Genomic DNA, 24,548 nt, shown 5'->3' on the forward strand with positions numbered 1-24,548 from the left:
GTACAAGTTTGGTCACTCGCGAAAAATTGTTGCAGCTTGGATGGGACGTGTTACCACATCCACCATATCGCCAGACCTGGCACCATCAGATTACCATTGTTTGGTTCTTTGCAAACGCCTTGAATGGTAAAACCTTGACTGCTGATGAGGATATCAAATCGTTCTGGAATTGTTTTTGCTGAAAAAGATAAGAACTTTTTTGAGCGCGGAATCATGAAGTTGCCTGAAAAATGGCAAAAGATAATCAAACAAAATGGACAATATATGTTTAATAAAGTTTTTGCTTCCCATGAAAAATTCGCCTTTTATTAATATAAAAAAAACGCAATTACTTTTTGGCCAACCCAATATATGGCGAAGATGCTTTAAAACTGCGGCAGTGTCAAAATTGGTTTACTAAATTTCAATCTGGAGATTTTAATGTGAAAGATGCACCACGCTCAGGAAGGCCAATCGAAATTGATGATGGCAAAATAAAGGCACTGATCGATTCGAATCGGCGTTTAACGACACGAGAGATTGCTGAGAATCTTAACATATCGAAATCGAGTGTTGAAAACCATTCAAAACGACTTGGATACATTAGTAAGCTCGATATTTGGGTACCACATGAGCTCAAAGGAATTCATCTCACTGAGCGTATTGACATCTGCGATTCTCTTTTGAAACGTGAGGAAAATGATCGATTTTTGAAACGTATGATAACAGGCGACGAAAAATGGATCGTCTACAACAACGTCAAACGAAAAAGATCGTGGGGCAAGCGTGATGACCTGCTGAAAGCACTTGAAAAGCAGATATTTACCAAAGAAAGATTATGCTGTCAGTCTGGTGGGACTGTGTATTTTGAGCTGCTTGCAAGGAATCAAACCATTAATTCAGACGTATACTGTCGTCAACTGGATAAATTAAACGATGCCATCAAACAGAAACGTCGAGAATTGGTGAATCGCAAAGGTGTTGTGTTTCACCATGATAACGCTAGACCACGTACAAGTTTGGTCACTCGTGAAAAATTGCAGCTTGGATGGGATGTGTTACCACATCCACCATAGTCGCCAGACCTGGCACCATCAGATTACCATTCGTTTCGTTCTTTGCAAAACGCCTTGAATGGTAAAACCTTTACTGCCGATGAGGATATCAAATGGTTCTTGGAATCGTTTTTTGCTGAAAAAGATGAGAACTTTTTTGAGCGCGGAATCATGAAGTTGCCTGAAAAATGGCAAAAGATAATCAAACAAAATGGACAATATAGTGTTTAATAACGTTTTTGTTTCCCATGAAAGATTCGCCTTTTATTTATAGTAAAAAAAACGCAATTACTTTTTGGCCAACCCAATATATGGCGAAGATGCTTTAAAACTGCGGCAGTGTCAAATTTGGGTTACTAAATTTCGATCTGGAGATTTTAATGTGAAAGATACACCACGCTCAGGAAGGCCAATCGAAATTGATGATGACAAAATAAAGGCACTGATCGATTCCAATCGGCGTTTAACGACACGAGAGATTGCTGAGAATCTTAACATATCGAAATCGAGTGTTGAAAACCATTTAAAACGACTTGGATACATTAGTAAGCTCGATATTTGGATACCACATGAGCTCAAAGAAATTCATCTCACTGAGCGTATTGACATCTGCGATTCTCTTTTGAAACGTGAGGAAAATGATCCATTCTTGAAACGTATGATAACAGGCGACGAAAAATGGATCGTCTACAACAACGTCAAACGAAAAAGATCGTGGAGCAAGCGTAATGAACCTGCTGAAAGCACTTGAAAAGCAGATATTCACCAAAGAAAGATTATGCTGTCAGTCTGGTGGGATTAAAGGTATTGTGTATTTTGAGCTGCTTGCAAGGAATCAAACCATTAATTCAGACGTATACTGTCGTCAACTGGATAAATTAAACGATGCCATCAAACAGAAACGTCGAGAATTGGTGAATCGCAAAGGTGTTGTGTTTCACCATGATAACGCTAGACCACGTACAAGTTTGGTCACTCGTGAAAAATTGTTGCAGCTTGGATGGGACGTGTTACCACATCCACCATAGTCGCCAGACCTGGCACCATCAGATTACCATTCGTTTCGTTCTTTGCAAAACGCCTTGAATGGTAAAACCTTTACTGCCGATGAGGATATCAAATGGTTCTTGGAATCGTTTTTTGCTGAAAAAGATGAGAACTTTTTTGAGCGCGGAATCATGAAGTTGCCTGAAAAATGGCAAAAGATAATCAAACAAAATGGACAATATAGTATTTAATAACGTTTTTGTTTCCCATGAAAGATTCGCCTTTTATTTATAGTAAAAAAAACGCAATTACTTTTTGGCCAACCCAATATATCACTTTTATGCAATTTTGTGCGATAAAACATCATCAAAGTCAGCGATGACACGATAACCGTAATTGTCAAATTCGAAGGACTATCTAATTTTCACTTTTATATAGAAACGTTGGAGAAATTGAATACCTGCGTATTGGAAGATAAGTACGAGGACAAGGAGAAGCCGGTCAGCATTTGCCCAACTAAGCTGGGCGTTACCGATTGGGGCGTTGTCGATCTGATATACAATGAAATGTGGAAGGGTGGCACGCGAAGTGGCGAGGATACCGCCCAGGTACGAAACCCGGCTCATCAACTGGAGGAGGCCGAAGAATGGAACACTCCCGAGCAAAGTAACAGCGAGGACAGCAGCCTTAGCGATAGCGATAAGACGTTGGTCGGCGACGCGCCGGAGGACACCACCACCACCGTTCCACCACAGCCGCATTGGCACGATCGCAATTACAAGATCTCGAAGCAGTTCGAGATCGAAAACTGGGACATCGATGATGATTCTGATTACTATTTTCGAGCTACGCCGTATATAGATAGCAGACAACAAAAATGTACGTTGCTAAACGGTTGCTTCTTCATTGTTTCACGTGTCTACTGATTTAATTTAATTGCGGTTTTTTCTCCCCTTGCAGTACTCAAAGTATTAGTAGATAAACGAATGAGATTAAGCACCTTAAAGAAAGATCTGGAGCCATTCGTGGGCGTACCAGTGGAGTACTTCAAAATTTTCCGTCTATCGAGTTCCGGGGAGTCGGAGTGCAGCTGCCTGACGGAGACGCTCAACTCGTACGAGGATGGCGAAAGACTCAACGTGAAACTCGGGCGAGCCCTGCGCAACGGGGAGTTCAAAGTGAAGCTGTATCAGCTGTTAATCGACTCCATTGAGGTTCGTGCGTCGGCATTTCTTTCCTCTTTACGTATCTCGTATCAATCGTTATTTTGTAGATATATTTCTTAGTGTTATCACGATCTTCTCTAGATATTTTTGAAATTTTTATTAAAACTTTTATTAGCCTTACAACTTTTTGTGTGAATGGATCGTTTCGAAAGATATGACGGTCGGACACGCGAAGAAGGAGATACTGGCAGAAATAAAGAGGAAGTACGACATAGACATACCGTATGAGAAATGTCGGCTTAGGAAAAAATGTTACAAGACACCCTCGAAGGTGTTCCTGAATGAACAGAAGTTCGAGGACCTCCGATTTCACTCGCAATTTGAAATGATCGTTCAAGAACTACCGGATAAGGAGACAGCCACGGACACCAATCAAATTGTCTTGTTCGTGAGAAGGTGGTCGCCAGAAAGAATGCAATTGGAACAGTTTCAGGAAATTGTCTTGGACAGTAAAACTGTCGAAGAATTGAAAAAGAAGGTAAGTCGCGTGAGAAAATCATTTTTCGTTGATAAAACGATAAAGGGAAAGAAACGTGAACTGCCGAATCCTTCTTCTAGCTCTCTTCGATATCGGATATTCCAGAAGAGTATATCGATATAGCGAAGGGGAAAGGAAGCTTTCCGTGTGAAAATTCTGTGCTGCGAATCCAAAATGACCACGATTGGAGCGAGCAGCATGAGAGTCTGTCGTACAATCTTGATGATGGCGCCGTCTTCTTGTACAGGTATTTATTTTTCATATTTTCGCATTTTCGCACAAAAACTTCAATTAATTGTTTAAGATGTTTCAAGTATTACCGAATTCTTGCAAATCTTTTAGGGATAATAGGGAAAAGCAAAAGCCATTACATCCCGACGAGGTAATGGAGATCAATATTAAGGAAATCAAGGAAAACTCACGCTTAACGCCGCTTTCTACCACTTCGAGTTACAGTCCACGTAGAGAGAGAGCACTCAAAATATATTTGGACACCGAATGATCGTTCCCCCATAGGTAGCGCCCATAGAGAGCACGCGTCCTCCTAAGAATCAATCGGCTAGGTGAAGCGTGCGCGCGAACACGAGACGTCAGCACGCGAGATCCTTGCATATTTTTGTGGAATCGGCACTTCATCGAATGCCAAGTGTGTTGTGTTCCAGTGAGTCTTCAGCATTTCAAAGCTTCCGCGTTCCTAAGGATTCTCGGCATTCTTCGAGACCGTCTGAGAATTTTACGAATCGTTATGTAGTGACACACGTTAGCTTGGGGTCTCGGTTATATCATGTCGCCTTTTGCGTTTTGCGATTTCTACGTACGCAACGTGCTAAATATCCAGTTTCTCCTCACCTGGTCCGTTGTATCAGTTTTCCATCCGCAGATTCCAAGATTGAGACGGCGCAATCGATCGCAAACAAGAAAGAAAGGGAAGGTAGAAATAGGTGCTAATGATGTGGCGACGAACAAATTTCTCGATACGGGTTCGATACAAATTTCGGTGTACATTTTTTCATCGACACTCTTCACGTTGCTTTTTCGTCATTTTCGCGAGTATATTCTCATCACGAGTACGTGTTTTTCTCTACATATATCTGTTAAAGTGTAATCACGTGTTGATTTTTTCTTAAAACCGAATTGTGTATTAGCCAGTGTTGTAGAACAGCACCGTACAGTGGAGCTCTTATCGACAATACTTTCCTTGTCCACGAAATTTCGATAATTCAATTCCTTCAATGCCAAAATATGTATCAAGCTTATGAATTTGTTCTGCGAGGCTTACAAGTACAGATTCTCCCGGCAATTTTTTTAATCTCATCATATGTATTGTAACATTAAGGGGGGAGCCTGCTTTAGAACGCTGAAAATAAGGTATATTTTACGAATTGTTTTTGGAGAAACTATACAGCGGATCATTATAAAACTTTGATGCATTTATTAGTACATGTTTAAAGATAAAAAAATTATTTTTTGATTTGAATATATCGCCTGTAGAGGTCGTCCTGGAGGCATCTTAGTGCAGCCGGCATTGTAAATTGGTGAGCATTCTCCTGCCTCCAAATTTCATCCAAACTGAAAAATTGAAATATTTTCTCGTTATTTATGAATTCCCATCGTCGATGAACCTTTAATATTCATAAAAACATTAAGTTAAACAATTATTTTTGCATGAAGAAGTTCAAAAACTTTGCCTAAAAATCGTGCTTTTGTGTTCTAAGCTCCACCATTTTGGCACTTTTCAACTTTTTTCTTCTCTCTTTGGTTCATCGACGATGGGAATTCATAAATACGAGAACATATTTCAATTTTTCAGTTTAGACGAAATTCGGAGGCAGGAGAATGCTCACCAATTTGCAACGCCGGCGACGCGGCTGCACTAAGATTTCTCCAGGACGACCTCTACAAGCGATATATTCAAATCGAAAAATAATTTTTTTTATCTTTAAACATGTACTAATAAATGCATTGTAAATTGGTGAGCATTCTCCTGCCTCCAAATTTCATCCAAACTGAAAAATTGAAATATTTTCTCGTTATTTATGAATTCCCATCGTCGATGAACCTTTAATATTCATAAAAACATTAAGTTAAACAATTATTTTTGCATGAAGAAGTTCAAAAACTTTGCCTAAAAATCGTGCTTTTGTGTTCTAAGCTCCACCATTTTGGCACTTTTCAACTTTTTTCTTCTCTCTTTGGTTCATCGACGATGGGAATTCATAAATACGAGAACATATTTCAATTTTTCAGTTTAGACGAAATTCGGAGGCAGGAGAATGCTCACCAATTTGCAACGCCGGCGACGCGGCTGCACTAAGATTTCTCCAGGACGACCTCTACAAGCGATATATTCAAATCGAAAAATAATTTTTTTTATCTTTAAACATGTACTAATAAATGCATTGTAAATTGGTGAGCATTCTCCTGCCTCCAAATTTCATCCAAACTGAAAAATTGAAATATTTTCTCGTTATTTATGAATTCCCATCGTCGATGAACCTTTAATATTCATAAAAACATTAAGTTAAACAATTATTTTTGCATGAAAAAGTTCAAAAACTTTGCCTAAAAATCGTGCTTTTGTGTTCTAAGCTCCACCATTTTGGCACTTTTCAACTTTTTTCTTCTCTCTTTGGTTCATCGACGATGGGAATTCATAAATACGAGAACATATTTCAATTTTTCAGTTTAGACGAAATTCGGAGGCAGGAGAATGCTCACCAATTTGCAACGCCGGCGACGCGGCTGCACTAAGATTTCTCCAGGACGACCTCTACAAGCGATATATTCAAATCGAAAAATAATTTTTTTATCTTTAAACATGTACCAATAAATGCATTGTAAATTGGTGAGCATTCTCCTGCCTCCAAATTTCATCCAAACTGAAAAGTTGAAATATTTTCTCGTTATTTATGAATTCCCATCGTCGATGAACCTTTAATATTCATAAAAACATTAAGTTAAACAATTATTTTTGCATGAAAAAGTTCAAAAACTTTGCCTAAAAATCGTGCTTTTGTGTTCTAAGCTCCACCATTTTGGCACTTTTCAACTTTTTTCTTCTCTCTTTGGTTCATCGACGATGGGAATTCATAAATACGAGAACATATTTCAATTTTTCAGTTTAGACGAAATTCGGAGGCAGGAGAATGCTCACCAATTTGCAACGCCGGCGACGCGGCTGCACTAAGATTTCTCCAGGACGACCTCTACAAGCGATATATTCAAATCGAAAAATAATTTTTTTATCTTCAAACATGTACCAATAAATGCATTGTAAATTGGTGAGCATTCTCCTGCCTCCAAATTTCATCCAAACTGAAAAATTGAAATATTTTCTCGTTATTTATGAATTCCCATCGTCGATGAACCTTTAATATTCATAAAAACATTAAGTTAAACAATTATTTTTGCATGAAAAAGTTCAAAACCTTTGCCTAAAAATCGTGTTTTTGTGTTCTAAGCTCCACCATTTTGGCACTTTTCAACTTTTTTCTTTTCTCTTTGGTTCATCGACGATGGGAATTCATAAATAACGAGAACATATTTCAATTTTTCAGTTTAGACGAAATTCGGAGGCAGGAGAATGCTCACCAATTTGCAACGCCGGCGACGCGGCTGCACTAAGATGCCTCCAGGACGACCTCTACAAGCGATATATTCAAATCAAAAAATAATTTTTTTATCTTCAAACATGTACTAATAAATGCATCAAAGTTTTATAATGATCCGCTGTATAGTTTCTCCAAAAACAATTCGTAAAATATACCTTATTTTCAGCGTTCTAAAGCAGGCTCCCCCCTTAACCCGGCAGTGTGTGGTAGCATATATCAAAACGCTCTCTGGATGTGATGTCGATCTTTTTAATAAGAAAATATTGTTATAATCACATTTATTTTAATTTTTTCGATTAATTATTTAATCGAATATTTATCATTACTGTGAAAAAAGTTCTTTGAAAATTATCCAACGTAACTTTTAAAAAAAGAAGAGATTTTTATGATTTCTTTAATTTCTTGTCATGTGCTAGTGACTTACAAAATCCGGAAGCATATATCGTTGGGGCTATCTTACTTATATTTAATTATTTTTATTTTATAATAATGTATATGTTGTATATGTATATCATCACATTGTAGTTTTGCAAGAGTTTTATGATTTAACAATCGTAAATATCGTTTCGTCATAAGTTCAGTTCATATGTAGAAATGTTTTTCTAGCTTAAAGTGTGAAAGTGTTCATTGCTTCAGCAGCCAATGTTTATCTGCTTGGAACCTGCTTTTCATATGGCATTTTGTTGAACTTTTTTTTTTCCTTTTCTCGGAGATGAAAGATTGATGAACTGGACCAAGTGGTAACTTGATAGTTCTATTTGTTGCGTCTTTATTTATTTTGTTATTCTCTATTAACGTGTTTTATTTATCATCCAGAGCTCGCCTTAAACGTTATTTAATTATTGTTTTCATAATGATGAAAGAAAAAAAAGATATTGATACCGATGCTATTCTATTAGCAAGATAGAAAGGATTGAGAGCAGTAAATTACGTTTTTCCCTCTTGCGGATGAATGAATTGTAAGATTATGGAATATATATATTTCTCTCTCTCTCTCTCTCTCTCTCTCTCTCTCTCTCTCTCTATCTCTATCTCTCTTGACACGAATACGGATTGTGATTTGAAACTCTTCTATCATCGGCGATCAAAGATTATTCTTTGTATGATACACCGAAGTTATGAAACAAATTATATTTATAATTATTAACAATGAAAGATGATGTCGAAATGTCTGAATTTATTGTTTAGATATATACAGTGTTTCCTCTAACTGTAGCACTTAGAATATCTCTGCTTCCTTTGATGATATGAAAAAAGTCAAAGGATGAAAATTGTTCGATAGTACTCTGGTAAGAAAATAATTTTTTTAATGTGACCTTTCACAAGATATCAAGGTCATGAACATTTTTTTAAATGAGACCGTATATTTTCCTTAACGAAATGATGTAGCTTGTAAAAAACAAATTCAACCATACAGAATATGTTGACCTTCAAATGACTTTGAACCACAAAAATCACGTTTAGGAAAAGAAACTCTATTTATTGTATGTATAACTACAAAGATTACCTTTTTTTACAGATGTTCGAAATGATCACCGTTTACTTCCATACACTTTCGAATTCGATGAATAAACGATTGTTTTACGTTTTTGAGAGATTCCGGAGTAACTGCGGTGCACGCACGCTGAATTCTTTCTCGCATATCTTCAGGTGTTGTCGGAATATCGCGATAAACTTCATTTGCACGGAACATACTCAACGAATCATTTCCTGATCGCTGGATTGGACGTGGTGGAAGAATTTCTTGGCCGGCTCGATCACCAGATCTTACGCCTCTTGATTTTTTTCTTTGGGGACACCTAAAAAATGAAGTTTATCGCGATATTCCGGTATATCTTTGGTATATCTTTGTAGTTATACAATAGAGTTTCTTTTCCTAAACGTGATTTTTGTGGTTCAAAGTCATTTGAAGGTCAACATATTCTGTATGGTTGAATTTGTTTTTTTACAAGCTACATCATTTCGTTAAGGAAAATATACGGTCTCATTTAAAAAAATGTTCATGACCTTGGTATCTTGTGAAAGGTCACATTAAAAAAATTATTTTCTTACCAGAGTACTAGTCTCTTTGAATCGAACAATTTTCGTCCTTTGACTTTTTTCATATCATCGAAGGAAGCAGAGATATTCTAAGTGCTACAGTTAGAGGAACACCCTGTATATGATCACCTATATTTTATTCCTTTACCATTATCCAATTCGTAGCCAGAAATATAAGCAATACATGTTAAAATCATTAAAAACAATATTTTAATAAAAATATACTTGGAATTATATATCTTATGATGTTAGGTGTTTGTAAAAATCCATATGATTCTAAAACCAATTCTATTGGGTTGTTCGGAAAGTTATTTCGTTTTTTCAAGGAAAAATGAAAGGCGGTTTTTTCATATTTAGAAAAAATTTTATTCAGTGATGTATTGGCCATTTTGTTCCACTACCTATCGCCATCTTTCTGGCAACTTTAAGATTCCACGCTCATAGAAGTCCTTCTCCTTATTGACAAAAAATTGAAGCAAGTGATTTTTGACGCCTTCATTTGAATCGAAGTTTACATTGTTCAAAGAATTTTGTAGAGACCGGAACAAATGGTAATCGGATGGTGCCAGATCAGGAGAGTATGGTGGGTGTGGTAGCACATCCCATCCAAGCTGTAAAAGCTTCTGGCGAGTGACCAAACTTGTGTGTGGTCTGGCATTGTCGTGATGGAATACGACACCTTTCCTATTCGCCAATTCTGGTCGCTTCTGCTTGATGGCAGCATCCAATTCATCCAGCTGACGACAATACACTTTCGAATCAATCGTCTGGTTGCTTGGTAGTAGCTCGAAAAATACGATTCCCTTCCAATCCCACCATACAGAAAGCATGATCTTCTTTTGATGAATATCTGCCTTGGATGTCGATTGAGCAGGTTCATCTTGCCTGGACCATGATCGTTTTCGCTTAACATTGTTGTAAACAATCCATTTTTCATCTCCAGTTATGATTCGCTTCAAAAATGGTTCATTTTCTTCACGTTTCAACAATGAATCGCAGATGGTAATGCGTCGAATCAAGTCAATTTCCTTTAAATTGTGTGGAACCCAAATATCGAGCTTTGAAACGAATCCAAGGCGTTTCAAATGATCGTAAACGGTCGAATTCGATAAATTTAACTTTTCAGCAATTTCGCGTGTTGTTATGCGACGGTTTGCATCCACCAGAGCCTTTATTTTCCGTCATCAGCTTTAATTGGCCGACCTGAACGTGGTGCATCTTTCAAATCGAAATTTCCAGTACGAAATTTCGAAAACCAATTCTGACACTGACGTTCACTCAATACATCTTCTCCATACACGGTACACAATTTTTTTCTCGCTTGCACTGCATTTTTACCCTTTCAGTAGTAAAAAAGCAAAATATTACGAAAATGCTCACTTTGATTTTCCATGTTTGATGTGATGCCAAAAAACAAATACTTGACAGATCGCAACACAATAAGATACTAAATGACGTCTGAAATGTCAGTTGCCAAAATATAAAACGAATTTGCCGCTTAGAGTAAGGTTAAGTATCGAGGAACGCGACTAACGACATCTCTTTGTGAAAAACGAAATTACTTTCCGAACAACCCAATATTTATTATTATCGTGAAACGACACGTAATATTTTAATCAAATTGGCCGTTATAAAATATCTTTTGCCATTTTCCTTGGTCCTACTGATAATATTCATAATTTCTTTATTTTCCCCTCTATTTGTAGCGTCAAGTGGGAAATAGAATCGATCACGCGATTGAATGTGCCGCGTTGGACACGCACACGAAGGCTTATCGCGCGAGATTCGTTGATTGCGACAGGGTACTTTAGGCACAGTATAAGGATATACAGTAGGGACAAGCACCCGTTTTCGAGTCAGCCGCGCAGATTTGCTTGCGCATCCCAAGCGGCCATGTTCTTGGGCGGCTTCCAATCCCGTTCAAAGTAAAGAACGCACATTATCTCCGTAACTGTGATCACATATAGATAGAGAAACATAACCAAACATAAAAATTCGTATATTGTATTGTATTGTTTTTTTGTGCTTTTGTTAAAAACAATGTCTAAGAGAATACATCGAGTGTGTGCGGTGCAAAATTGTTTTCACAATGATTAATGATGATAATATATCATTTTTCGCTTTCCAAAGGAGAAAGAAAGGTATGCATTACTTATGTATTTATAAAATATGTAATTTTTTTAAGAAAACACATTAAAAATATTTGCTGATAGCGGTGGTTTCTAATATTATTAATACGCTACTTGCCGCCCGAAGACATGGCGGATCGGCTGAAAAAGATCAAAGGTGCCGACGCTCTTTGTCCCTACCACGGTCTTACATACAGGTCTGGAAACTACCTCTAATTTCAGTGGTGGGGGTATGGCCGCTTTTTGAAGCACATTTAGTTTCTAGCATAACCACTACTCGTCGCTGTCATCTACGTCCGCAGATAAATATAACCTGAAAAACCGGAGATAAGAACCCACGTGTGTTCATGACTCTTATTGAAAAACGGTTATTGACTACAAAAGTTATCGAACCGTTTATTGAAATGACGAAATGGTGTGCGGTACCGAATTGCAAGACCGGCAGTAGAACCGAGCAGAAACGTTCTTTATTTCGAGTGCCGAAAGACATTGTTACTTGGAAAAAGTGGGAAAAAGCTATTACCCGCAAAAATAAAATAAAAAGATAAAGGACAGATTTAAACATAAAATCCTGATGGAAAAAATATAATAAAATTTTGCTAAAATGTATTTGAAAATCTCTATCAATTGACCCCGGTTCATTATCATTTCATCATAAATTTTCAAACTTTTGGAATATTAGATATAAAATTTCTAATAAAATACGAAAATTTCTAATAAAATATAAAATTTATGATGAAATGTTAATGAATCGAGGTCAATACATTTCAACAAATTGTATTACATTTTTTTCCATCACGGAAGGATTCGTTTTTATTCACACTTAATTTTGAGAATAAAAACTCAATTTTATTTCATATACATATTTCCCTAATTCATTTATAGTCTTAAATTATTTAAAGCGTTATTAATTTATCACATTGTTTTGTGAAGACTGCGAGTGGAATAAAGACAGACAGATATTCCCCCGGCCTCTGACCTCCCTCGTCACCCTGCGAACATCGATCGCAACGCCTCTAGTGGCTACTAAAGAAATAAAAAGTGACACAAAATGATCCATCTCCACCTCTGAAGTTTCCAGACCTGTATATAAGACCGTGGTCCCACTGTATATCATTATACTGTGCTTTAGGCGTATTTCTCATTCTGGTTTCCCCTCTCTATTTTATCTCAGCTGACTACGGCATGTGTCGTACTTGTCAGTAAATCTGGACGGACCTTTTTCGAGTGTCAACGGATTCATTAACCGTTTTCGTGAAACGTACGTGGATATCGTCCAACTGATGCATAATGACGCGAAGCGAAACCGTCATTGCCAAGGTATTCGCAGTTAAAGTGTTCACAATCCATCCGCTATTATTATTACTCGTCGAAAAATTCGCGCGAGGATGTTTCTCGAATGTTTCTACGCTTCTTATTTTTTTTAGATGAAACACGTGGAGGATAGCTTAAAGGACACTCTGTACAGGGTTGAGGTGATAGAGAAAAAGCTCAGGACCAAATTGCTCACGACGGAGAACCGCGAGAGGTTGGAGAACGAGTTGGAGGAGGTGAAAGAGGTTCTTAGGAGGAACGAAGAGAAGTTGCAGAGCTTGAGGAAGGAGAATTCGAAATCGTTTATGGTGGCGGCGTGTCTGGTCTTCCTGTGCTTCCTTGTCTACGGAGTCTACGTGATGATCACGGAAAATCACATTTAATGCCCGTGTGTGCTTAGCAGATCCGAATGTCGGATTAAAATTGTTCCGTTGTATTAGATATAACAGCATGACTCTGAATGTCCGTTGATTCAGGATGTAGCTTGATAACGACCAGCTGATTGTACTAGATCCTTGTAAATATGTATTTATTTATAGAAATTATTGTGTATACAAGATTTGAAAGATTTATAGCGTCTTAATTTTTGTATATTTTTTAATAGGGCTACAGATTAATCTGTAGAATTAAGCGGTGTAGCTCCTGTATCACAATGCATCAATAACCATCAGCAAGAGACGAGAATTAAGTAATAACGTGTACGTCGGTATACACGTTTTCATGTAAATGATTTCATTGTAATCAACATTGTAAGATACATATCAGATTTATATAACGTATATACAACTTATTTTCGAGATCTTCCGTTTATACAATGTCTGTATCATGTGTATATATTGCCAATATATATTGGGTTGGCCAAAAAGTAATTGCGTTTTTTTCCAATAGATGGACATACACGTCTTCAAACGTAATTACCTTCATTCTAAACCGCAAATTCATTATGTAGGTTCACAACTCACAGTTCAAGCTTGTTTTAGAAAAAGAAAGTACACGATTTCGTTAACAATTGTTTGTTTGCCGTCGATTTCAAAATGGAAAATCAAAAAGAACATTTTCCTCATATTTTGTTTTATTACTTCCGAAAAGGGAAAACGCTGTGCAAGCTCATAAAAAGTTATCTGATGTATATGGCGAAGATGCTTTAAAACTGCGGCAGTGTCAAAATTGGTTTACTAAATTTCGATCTGCAGATTTTAATGTGAAAGATGCACCACGCTCAGGAAGGCCAATCGAAATTGATGATGGCAAAATAAAGGCACTGATCGATTCCAATCGGCGTTTAACGACACGAGAGATTGCTGAGAATCTTAACATATCGAATCGAGTGTTGAAAACCATTCAAAACGACTTGGATACATTAGTAAGCTCGATATTTGGGTACCACATGAGCTCAAAGAAATTCATCTCACTGAGCGTATTGACATCTGCGATTCTCTTTTGAAACCTGAGGAAAATGATCCATTTTTGAAACGTATGATAACAGGCGACGAAAAATGGATCGTCTACAACAACGTCAAACGAAAAAGATCGTGATGAACCTGCTGAAAGCACTTGAAAAGCAGATATTCACCAAAGAAAGATTATGCTGTCAGTCTGGTGGGAATTTAAAGGTATTGTGTATTTTGAGCTGCTTGCAAGGAATCAAACCATTAATTCAGACGTATACTGTCGTCAACTGGATAAATTAAACGATGCCATCAAACAGAAACGTCGAGAATTGGTGAATCGCAAAGGTGTTGTGTTTCACCATGATAACGCTAGATCACGTACAAGTTTGGTCACTCGTGAAAAATTGTTGCAGCTTGGATGGGATGTGTTACCACATCCACCATATTCGCCAGACCTGGCACCATCAGATTACCATTTGTTTCGTTCTTTGCAAAACGCCTTGAAAGGTAAAACCTTTACTACCGATGAGGATATCAAATCGTTGTTGGAATTGTTTTTTGCTGAAAAAGATAAGAACTTTTTTGAGCGCGGAATCATGAAGTTGCCTGAAAAATGGCAAAAGATAATCAAACAAAATGGACAATATATTGTTTAATAACGTTTTTGTTTCCCATGAAATATTCGCCTTTTATTTATATAAAAAAAAACGCAATTACTTTTTGGCCAACCCAATATATGGCGAAGATGCTTTAAAACTGCGGCAGTGTCAAAATTGGTTTACTAAATTTCGATCTGCAGATTTTTATGTGAAAGATGCACCACGCTCAGGAAGGCCAATCGAAATTGATGATGACAAAATAAAGGCACTGATCGATTCCAATCGGCGTTTAACGACACGAGAGATTGCTGGGAATCTTAACATATCGAAATCGAGTGTTGAAAACCATTTAAAACGACTTGGATACATTAGTAAGCTCGATATTTGGGTACCACATGAGCTCAAAGAAATTCATCTCACTGAGCGTATTGACATCTGCGATTCTCTTTTGAAACGTGAGGAAAATGATCCATTCTTGAAACGTATGATAACAGGCGACGAAAAATGGATCGTCTACAACAACGTCAAACGAAAAAGATCGTGGAGCAAGCGTGATGACCTGCTGAAAGCACTTGAAAAGCAGATATTCACCAAAGAAAGATTATGCTGTCAGTCTGGTGGGACTTTAAAGGTATTGTGTATTTTGAGCTGTTTGCAAGGAATCAAACCATTAATTCAGACGTATACTGTCGTCAACTGGATAAATTAAACGATGCCATCAAACAGAAACGTCGAGAATTGGTGAATCGCAAAGGTGTTGTGTTTCACCATGATAACGCTAGACCACGTACAAGTTTGGTCACTCGTGAAAAATTGTTGCAGCTTGGATGGGATGTGTTACCACATCCACCATATTCGCCAGACCTGGCACCATCAGATTACCATTTGTTTGGTTCTTTGCAAAACGCCTTGAATGGTAAAACCTTGACTGCTGATGAGGATATCAAATGGTTCTTGGAATTGTTTTTTGCTGAAAAAGAACTTTTTTGAGCGCGGAATCATGAAGTTGCCTGAAAAATGGCAAAAGATAATCAAACAAAATGGACAATATATTGTTTAATAAAGTTTTTGCTTCCCATGAAAAATTCGCCTTTTATTTATATAAAAAAAACGCAATTACTTTTTGGCCAACCCAATATATGGCGAAGATGCTTTAAAACTGCGGCAGTGTCAAAATTGGTTTACTAAATTTCGATCTGCAGATTTTTATGTGAAAGATGCACCACGCTCAGGAAGGCCAATCGAAATTGATGATGACAAAATAAAGGCACTGATCGATTCCAATCGGCGTTTAACGACACGAGAGATTGCTGGGAATCTTAACATATCGAAATCGAGTGTTGAAAACCATTTAAAACGACTTGGATACATTAGTAAGCTCGATATTTGGGTACCACATGAGCTCAAAGAAATTCATCTCATTGAGCGTATTGACATCTGCGATTCTCTTTTGAAACGTGAGGAAAATGATCCAGTTTTGAAACGTATGATAACAGGCGACGAAAAATGGATCGTCTACAACAACGTCAAACGAAAAAGATCGTGATGAACCTGCTGAAAGCACTTGAAAAGCAGATATTCACCAAAGAAAGATTATGCTGTCAGTCTGGTGGGACTTTAAAGGTATTGTGTATTTTGAGCTGTTTGCAAGGAATCAAACCATTAATTCAGACGTATACTGTCGTCAACTGGATAAATTAAACGATGCCATCAAACAGAAACGTCGAGAATTGGTGAATCGCAAAGGTGTTGTGTTTCACCACGATAACGCTAGACCACGTACAAGTTTGGTCACTCGTGAAAAATTGTTGCAGCTTGGATGGGACGTGTTACCACATCCACCATATTCGCCAGACCTGGCACCATCAGATTACCATTTGTTTGGTTCTTTGCAAAACGCCTTGAATGGTAAAACCTTGACTGCTGATGAGGATATCAAATGGTTCTTGGAATTGTTTTTTGCTGAAAAAGAACTTTTTTGAGCGCGGAATCATGAAGTTGCCTGACAAATGGCAAAAGATAATCAAACAAAATGGACAATATAGTGTTTAATAACGTTTTTGTTTCCCATGAAATATTCGCCTTTTATTTATATAAAAAAAAACGCAATTACTTTTTGGCCAACCCAATATATGGCGAAGATGCTTTAAAACTGCGGTAGTGTCAAAATTGGTTTACTAAATTTCGATCTGCAGATTTTTATGTGAAAGATGCACCACGCTCAGGAAGGCCAATCGAAATTGATGATGACAAAATAAAGGCACTGATCGATTCCAATCGGCGTTTAACGACACGAGAGATTGCTGGGAATCTTAACATATCGAAATCGAGTGTTGAAAACCATTTAAAACGACTTGGATACATTAGTAAGCTCGATATTTGGGTACCACATGAGCTCAAAGAAATTCATCTCATTGAGCGTATTGACATCTGCGATTCTCTTTTGAAACGTGAGGAAAATGATCCAGTTTTGAAACGTATGATAACAGGCGACGAAAAATCGATCGTCTACAACAACGTCAAACGAAAAAGATCGTGGAGCAAGCGTGATGACCTGCTGAAAGCACTTGAAAAGCAGATATTCACCAAAGAAAGATTATGCTGTCAGTCTGGTGGTAATTTAAAGGTATTGTGTATTTTGAGCTGCTTGCAAGGAATCAAACCATTAATTCAGACGTATACTGTCGTCAACTGGATAAATTAAACGATGCCATCAAACAGAAACGTCGAGAATTGGTGAATCGCAAAGGTGTTGTGTTTCACCATGATAACGCTAGACCACGTACAAGTTTGGTCACTCGTGAAAAATTGTTGCAGTTTGGATGGGATGTGTTACCACATCCACCATATTCGCCAGACCTGGCACCATCAGATTACCATTTATTTCGTTCTTTGCAAAACGCCTTGAAAGGTAAAACCTTTACTACCGATGAGGATATCAAATCGTTGTTGGAATTGTTTTTTGCTGAAAAAGATAAGAACTTTTTTGAGCGCGGAATCATGAAGTTGCCTGAAAAATGGCAAAAGATAATCAAACAAAATGGACAATATATTGTTTAATAAAGTTTTTATTTCCCATGAAACATTCGCCTTTTATTTATATAAAAAAAACGCAATTACTTTTTGGCCAACCCAATATATTGTGTGAGCCCAAGAGTAATCTTCTTAATGCTAATTTTTTATTGTTACATATTTTAGTTTAGTGTAATAGTCAAAATAAATTTAATAGTCAAAATAAATTTAGTATGATAGTCAAAATAAATGCCTCTTTTTGGATTGCTCAATGCTCGTCTTCAAAGTTATACCACCTCTAACGACTAACGATTAACTACTTATTTTTGCTAACTGTAAAAGTTAGGAAAATAGCAAGTATCACTCGAATATAACATGTTAGACCTCAAGCTGTGCTACATCCTTAGCAGATATGGTTCAAAGGTCATACTGCGGCGCCCCGGCTAGGTAAGTGCGTCTGTACTTGGCGTGCGTTTCGGCGTCCTGGTAACTGACTCGCACGGCGGAATCGTCCTTCATGGCAGCTCGCCACTCGAGCTGCATCGTACAAGAATGGCATTATGATCAAAGTTCTACATTATTCTACATTATTGTACAACAATAGCATTGCGTGTTACCAGTCGGCGAAAACGTTCCCGAGGTAAGACAAAGTGCTCCCCGCTTAGAATCCTTATCACGTCCGCCCTCTCGCACCACGGCCATATCATCAAGTCCAGCATACCGGGCTTGTTGCCCCCGAAAAACGGAGTTCGTCTCTGCTCCAACTCACGCTCGTACACCTCCAAGCTAGTCAGAAACTCATTGAACACCTCCGATATCGTATCTAGCTCCTGATATCCAAGCTGCAATTCAACGAACAATCAGTTCAGAAACGTGCTCGTGCCAGTGTTACGAGGATGTGTGTAAACATGTCGAAATGTGCGCAGCAAGTACCTTGTACATGATTGCTTTCACCTCGTCAAATCTCACAATCAACAACTTATCTTTAGCTTTTGCTAATGGATTACTTGGATAGAGTTTGTTCTCCGGATAAACCTCGTCCAGGTAATCCGCCGTAATTAGACTCTCGCTCAGCGTCTCTCCATTCTTTAATTCAATGCAGGGGACTTTGCCCAAGGGATTCTTTTCTGCGAACCATTCTGGCTTTGATTTTAGATTTATGTACACTACGTCGTAGCTAAAAGCGAACCAATGCATGTGAAGAAACCTTATGTAGGTACACGTAGAAACATATGGAAAAGTATTTACAGTATTACAAAAATCAATTCGCAAGCAGTTATGACAGAAAAGAATTGCTAATCTTCTTTTAGAAAAAATTTACTACTTTAAAAATCACAACTAACAGAACTTTGTTCGTACATCAGAAATTATAGTAGACATATGTTAGACATAGTGCAGAGAAAGAAATTGATTTAAGGAAGAATTTAATATAATTTATATATATATATATAAATATTAAACATTTGTTTAAACACTGTGGTACTCTGGACAAGCAATTGACAACACAAATATAAGACTTACGGGATTTGCTTAGCATCGAGCACCAGATGTGTCCTTTGTGCATATGGACAGAAGCGCATGCTGTACAAGCGTATTTTTCCAGGCACGAGGGGCGGTTGTACCGATCCTGAAAGAAAGAACCGTGAACTCACAGTGACCCCTGTCAACTTACACGACTTACGCGAATTCATGTAATAATTCTCTCGTACCGGTAGACAGATGCTTCGTGCTCATCCTGATCCTCTTGTAATTGCCAAACCGTCACAGAGAAATCACGTTGTAAGTAACGACGCTGCCTTGACACTCCCGCTGTTCAGTCGAAGGCGGAGGAATAAATATATCGATGACACGTCGATGGCACGTGGTACGTAAAAAAACACAAGCACGTCATCAATTTCCATGTGCTTTGTCAGCGCCCGGAAAGTTTCGCAAGCATTATCGCGTATTCGCGTTCGATGATCAGCTTGAGCCTTCGATTCTCGCGCTGCGATATATCGCACGATTCAAACGTAGCTTCAGCCACGGACCGGCGCCATGTCGAGCGAGAAGATTCGCCCGTGTGTTCGCTCCGCGTTTTCCGCAGTTGTATCGTGCGAAAACGAGCGCCGCGTCCGCAATTAGTTATCGCGAGTGCTGTTATGCAGTGAGAGTTCGTAAAGTGGGATATTATAATTTTAGTGACTGCTACCTCCCCCTCTCGTCGATGGAATTCTATCAGAGTGCAGCTAAGGAGCAGAAACAACTGACGCACGGTCATCGGGTACGTGTTGCATCGTAAAGTATATTATTATTATTATTATTCTATTGGGTTGGCCAAAAAGTAATTGCGTTTTTTTCCAATAGATGGACATACATGTCTTCAAATGTAACTAACTTCATTCTAAACCGCAAATTCATTATGTAGGTTAACAACTCACAGTTCAAGCTTGTTTTACAAAAAGAAAGTACACGATTTCGTTAACAATTGTTTGTTTGCCGTCGATTTCAAAATGGAAAATCAAAAAGAACATTTTCCTCATATTTTGTTTTATTACTTCCGAAAAGGGAAAAACGCTGTGCAAGCTCATCAAAAGTTATGTGATGTTTATGGCGAAGATGCTTTAAAACTGCGACAGTGTCAAAATTGGTTTACTAAATTTCGATCTGCAGATTTTAATGTGAAAGATGCACCACGCTCAGGAAGGCCAATCGAAATTGATGATGACAAAATAAAGGCACTGATCGATTCGAATCGGCGTTTAACGACACGAGAGATTGCTGAGAATCTTAACATATCGAAATCGAGTGTTGAAAACCATATAAAACGACTTGGATACATTAGTAAGCTCGATATTTGGGTACCACATGAGCTCAAGGAAATTCATCTCACTGAGCGTATTGACATCTGCGATTCTCTTTTGAAACGTGAGGAAAATGATCCATTCTTGAAACGTATGATAACAAGCGACGAAAAATGGATCGTCTACAACAACGTCAAACGAAAAAGATCGTGGAGCAAGCGTGATGACCTGCTGAAAGCACTTGAAAAGCAGATATTCACCAAAGAAAGATTATGCTGTCAGTCTGGTGGTAATTTAAAGGTATTGTGTATTTTGAGCTGCTTGCAAGGAATCAAACCATTAATTCAGACGTATACTGTCGTCAACTGGATAAATTAAATGATGCCATCAAACAGAAACGTCGAGAATTGGTGAATCGCAAAGGTGTTGTGTTTCACCATGATAACGCTAGATCACGTACAAGTTTGGTCACTCGTGAAAAATTGTTGCAGCTTGGATGGGATGTGTTACCACATCCACCATATTCGCCAGACCTGGCACCATCAGATTACCATTTGTTTCGTTCTTTGCAAAACGCCTTGAATGGTAAAACCTTAACTGCTGATGAGGATATCAAATCGTTCCTGGAATTGTTTTTTGCTGAAAAAGATAAGAACTTTTTTGAGCGCGGAATCATGAAGTTGCCTGAAAAATGGCAAAAGATAATCAAACAAAATGGACAATATATTGTTTAATAAAGTTTTTGCTTCCCATGAAAAATTCGCCTTTTATTAATATAAAAAAAACGCAATTACTTTTTGGCCAACCCAATATATGGCGAAGATGCTTTAAAACTGCGGCAGTGTCAAAATTGGTTTACTAAATTTCGATCTGCAGATTTTTATGTGAAAGATGCACCACGCTCAGGAAGGCCAATCGAAATTGATGATGGCAAAATAAAGGCACTGATCGATTCCAATCGGCGTTTAACGACACGAGAGATTGCTGAGAATCTTAACATATCGAAATCGAGTGTTGAAAACCATTCAAAACGACTTGGATACATTAGTAAGCTCGATATTTGGGTACCACATGAGCTCAAAGGAATTCATCTCACTGAGCGTATTGACATCTGCGATTCTCTTTTGAAACGTGAGGAAAATGATCCATTCTTGAAACGTATGATAACAGGCGACGAAAAATGGATCGTCTACAACAACGTCAAACGAAAAAGATCGTGGAGCAAGCGTGATGACCTGCTGAAAGCACTTGAAAAGCAGATATTCACCAAAGAAAGATTATGCTGTCAGTCTGGTGGGACTTTAAAGGTATTGTGTATTTTGAGCTGCTTGCAAGGAATCGAACCATTAATTCAGACGTATACTGTCGTCAACTGGATAAATTAAACGATGCCATCAAACAGAAACGTCGAGAATTGGTGAATCGCAAAGGTGTTGTGTTTCACCATGATAACGCTAGACCACGTACAAGTTTGGTCACTCGTGAAAAATTGTTGCAGCTTGGATGGGACGTGTTACCACATCCACCATATTCGCCAGACCTGGCGCCATCAGATTACCATTTGTTTCGTTCTTTGCAAAACGCCTTGAATAGTAAAACCTTGACTGCTGATGAGAATATCAAATCGTTGTTGGAATTGTTTTTTGCTGAAAAAGATAGGAACTTTTTTGAGCGCGGAATCATGAAGTTGCCTGAAAAATGGCAAAAGATAATCAAGCAAAATGGACAATATATTGTTTAATAAAGTTTTTGTTTCCCATGAAAAATTCGCCTTTTATTTATATAAAAACAACGCAATTACTTTTTGGCCAACCTAATATATATTGGGTTGGCCAAAACGTAATTGCGTTTTTTTCCAATAGATGGACATACATGTCTTGAAATGTAACTAATTTCGTTCTAAACCGCAAATTCATTATGTAGGTTAACAACTCACAGTTCAAGCTTGTTTTAGAAAAAGAAAGTACACGATTTCGTTAACAATTGTTGTTTGCCGTCGATGTCAAAATGGAAAATCAAAAAGAACATTTTCGTCATATTTTGTTTTATTACTTCCGAAAAGGGAAAAACGCTGTGCAAGCTCATACAAAGTTATGTCATGTATATGGCGAAGATGCTTTAAAACTGCGGCAGTGTCAAAATTGGTTTACTAAATTTCGATCTGCAGATTTTAATGTGAAAGATGCACCACGCTCAGGAAGGCCAATCGAAATTGATGATGACAAAATAAAGGCACCGATCGATTCCAATCGGCGTTTAACGACACGAGAAATTGCTGAGAATCTTAACATATCGAAATCGAGTGTTGAAAACCATTTAAAACGACTTGGATACATTAGTAAGCTCGATATTTGGGTACTACATGAGCTGAAAGAAATTCATCTCACTAAGCGTATTGACATCTGCGATTCTCTTTTGAAACGTGAGGAAAATGATCGATTTTTTAAACGTATGATAACAGGCGACGAAAAATCGATCGTCTACAACAACGTCAAACGAAAAAGATCGTGATGAACCTGCTGAAAGCACTTGAAAAGCAGATATTCACCAAAGAAAGATTATGCTGTCAGTCTGGTGGGACTGTGTATTTTGAGCTGCTTGCAAGGAATCAAACCATTAATTCAGACGTATACTGTCGTCAACTGGATAAATTAAACGATGCCATCAAACAGAAACGTCGAGAATTGGTGAATCGCAAAGGTGTTGTGTTTCACCATGATAACGCTAGACCACGTACAAGTTTGGTTACTCGTGAAAAATTGTTGCAGCTTGGATGGGACGTGTTACCACATCCACCATATTCGCCAGACCTGGCACCATCAGATTACCATTCGTTTCGTTCTTTGCAAAACGCCTTGAATGGTAAAACCTTGACTGCTGATGAGGATATCAAATCGTTCTTGGAATTGTGTTTTGCTGAAAACGATAAGAACTTTTTTGAGCGCGGAATCATGAAGTTGCCTGAAAAATGGCAAAAGATAATCAAACAAAATGGACAATATATTGTTTAATAAAGTGTTTGTTTCCCATGAAAAATTCGCCTTTTATTTATATAAAAAAAACGCAATTACTTTTTGGCCAACCCAATAAATACCAAGTTGAGAGCGATTGCGATGAGTTAAATTGGCCGAGATGATTTTTCATTATTGGCGCAAGATTTCAGATCGATTCCCATGAATCGATTGAAAATGGCATTGGTTGTTTTCATCTTTTTTCATGATGGATATTTTGTTTTTCAACATAGTCCGTATTTTAGAGGATTATTTTTGTCAACAATTTTAATCTGTTCGTTTTTGCATTCGGTAGAACAGACAGTATTAACTGGTTTAAATTAATTGGCAGGACGTGTAAATTTCAAGATTCCTAGATTGCGAGATAACTTTACGTCTGCCGACCGATCGCGATAATTGGCAACGTGCCTGGTGATCGATCGAAGATCACGTTCCGATTCGAACGTGCAGAGTATTACCTAATTAAGCGAAAAGCATGGTGTTTGCTCTCGTGCTCGTTTTACTCTTTAAATTGATCGAATCCGGATGTCCATTTACGGCGAAAAACACACAGAATCCTCGATAGGGATCTCTCGTACATTCCGACAACCCGCCACCGGAAACTAACGAGTCGTACAGATTATACCTTTCCGTCTCTCCGCCGAGACGAATTACCGATTTCGTGCGCGGCGTGCGCGTTCGCAAATTAAATTTTCACGTGACGCTGCCCGGCGCGGACGATCATTAAAAGTAAATTTGCCAGAAATCGACGGCGCACCGTCGAAGAGCACCTGACGAACCGTAATGGCGTGTGCCGGGATATTCCCCCAGGCGAAAAAAAACGCCCCTGGGCCTCCGAGCGGAGAAAAAGTATAGCTGCCGGCGGGCGAGAACGCCCGCGCGACCACGCAACGTGGGACGATGGATATTTGCATTTTTATGTGACGAAGGCTCGCT

The 24,548-nt window shown here is 38.1% G+C and overlaps 3 protein-coding genes across 4 annotated transcripts in view; 2 read left to right on the forward strand and 1 right to left on the reverse strand.

The window, feature by feature from the left end:
• LOC105287260 (ubiquitin carboxyl-terminal hydrolase 47) overlaps positions 1–4,650 on the forward strand; it is a 23,254-nt gene extending 18,604 nt beyond the window's left edge. The window contains 5 exon segments of the mRNA XM_026974561.1: positions 2,460–2,900; positions 2,982–3,235; positions 3,363–3,725; positions 3,806–3,972; positions 4,068–4,650. Of these exon segments, the coding sequence (XP_026830362.1) occupies positions 2,460–2,900; positions 2,982–3,235; positions 3,363–3,725; positions 3,806–3,972; positions 4,068–4,227 (1,385 nt within the window). The 3' untranslated portion in view covers positions 4,228–4,650.
• A 7,895-nt stretch (positions 4,651–12,545) lies between these two features.
• LOC105280890 lies at positions 12,546–13,684 on the forward strand. Of its 2 annotated transcripts, XR_894198.2 has the most exons (3): positions 12,546–12,825; positions 12,933–13,336; positions 13,424–13,684. XR_894198.2 is itself a non-coding variant. In XM_011341753.2 (2 exons), the coding sequence occupies exons 1-2, from the start codon at positions 12,796–12,798 to the stop codon at positions 13,200–13,202; spliced, it is 300 nt and encodes a 99-aa protein (XP_011340055.1). In that variant the 5' UTR covers positions 12,546–12,795; the 3' UTR covers positions 13,203–13,684. The 2 variants fall into 2 exon arrangements, 1 of the variants encoding a protein (XP_011340055.1); XM_011341753.2 differs by having other exon boundaries at positions 12,933–13,684.
• Positions 13,685–17,929: 4,245 nt separating this feature from the next.
• Positions 17,930–19,773, reverse strand: LOC105280891 (pyrimidodiazepine synthase). Its single transcript, XM_011341754.3, has 5 exons — positions 19,531–19,773; positions 19,343–19,448; positions 18,755–18,998; positions 18,439–18,663; positions 17,930–18,358 (listed from the first exon to the last, which is right to left on the reverse strand). The coding sequence occupies exons 1-5, from the start codon at positions 19,553–19,555 to the stop codon at positions 18,239–18,241; spliced, it is 720 nt and encodes a 239-aa protein (XP_011340056.2). The 5' UTR covers positions 19,556–19,773; the 3' UTR covers positions 17,930–18,238.
• Between the last annotated feature and the right edge of the window lie 4,775 nt (positions 19,774–24,548).

This window comes from Ooceraea biroi, chromosome 13 (genome assembly GCF_003672135.1).
Source record: "Ooceraea biroi isolate clonal line C1 chromosome 13, Obir_v5.4, whole genome shotgun sequence".
Taxonomy (NCBI): Eukaryota; Metazoa; Arthropoda; class Insecta; order Hymenoptera; family Formicidae; genus Ooceraea; species Ooceraea biroi.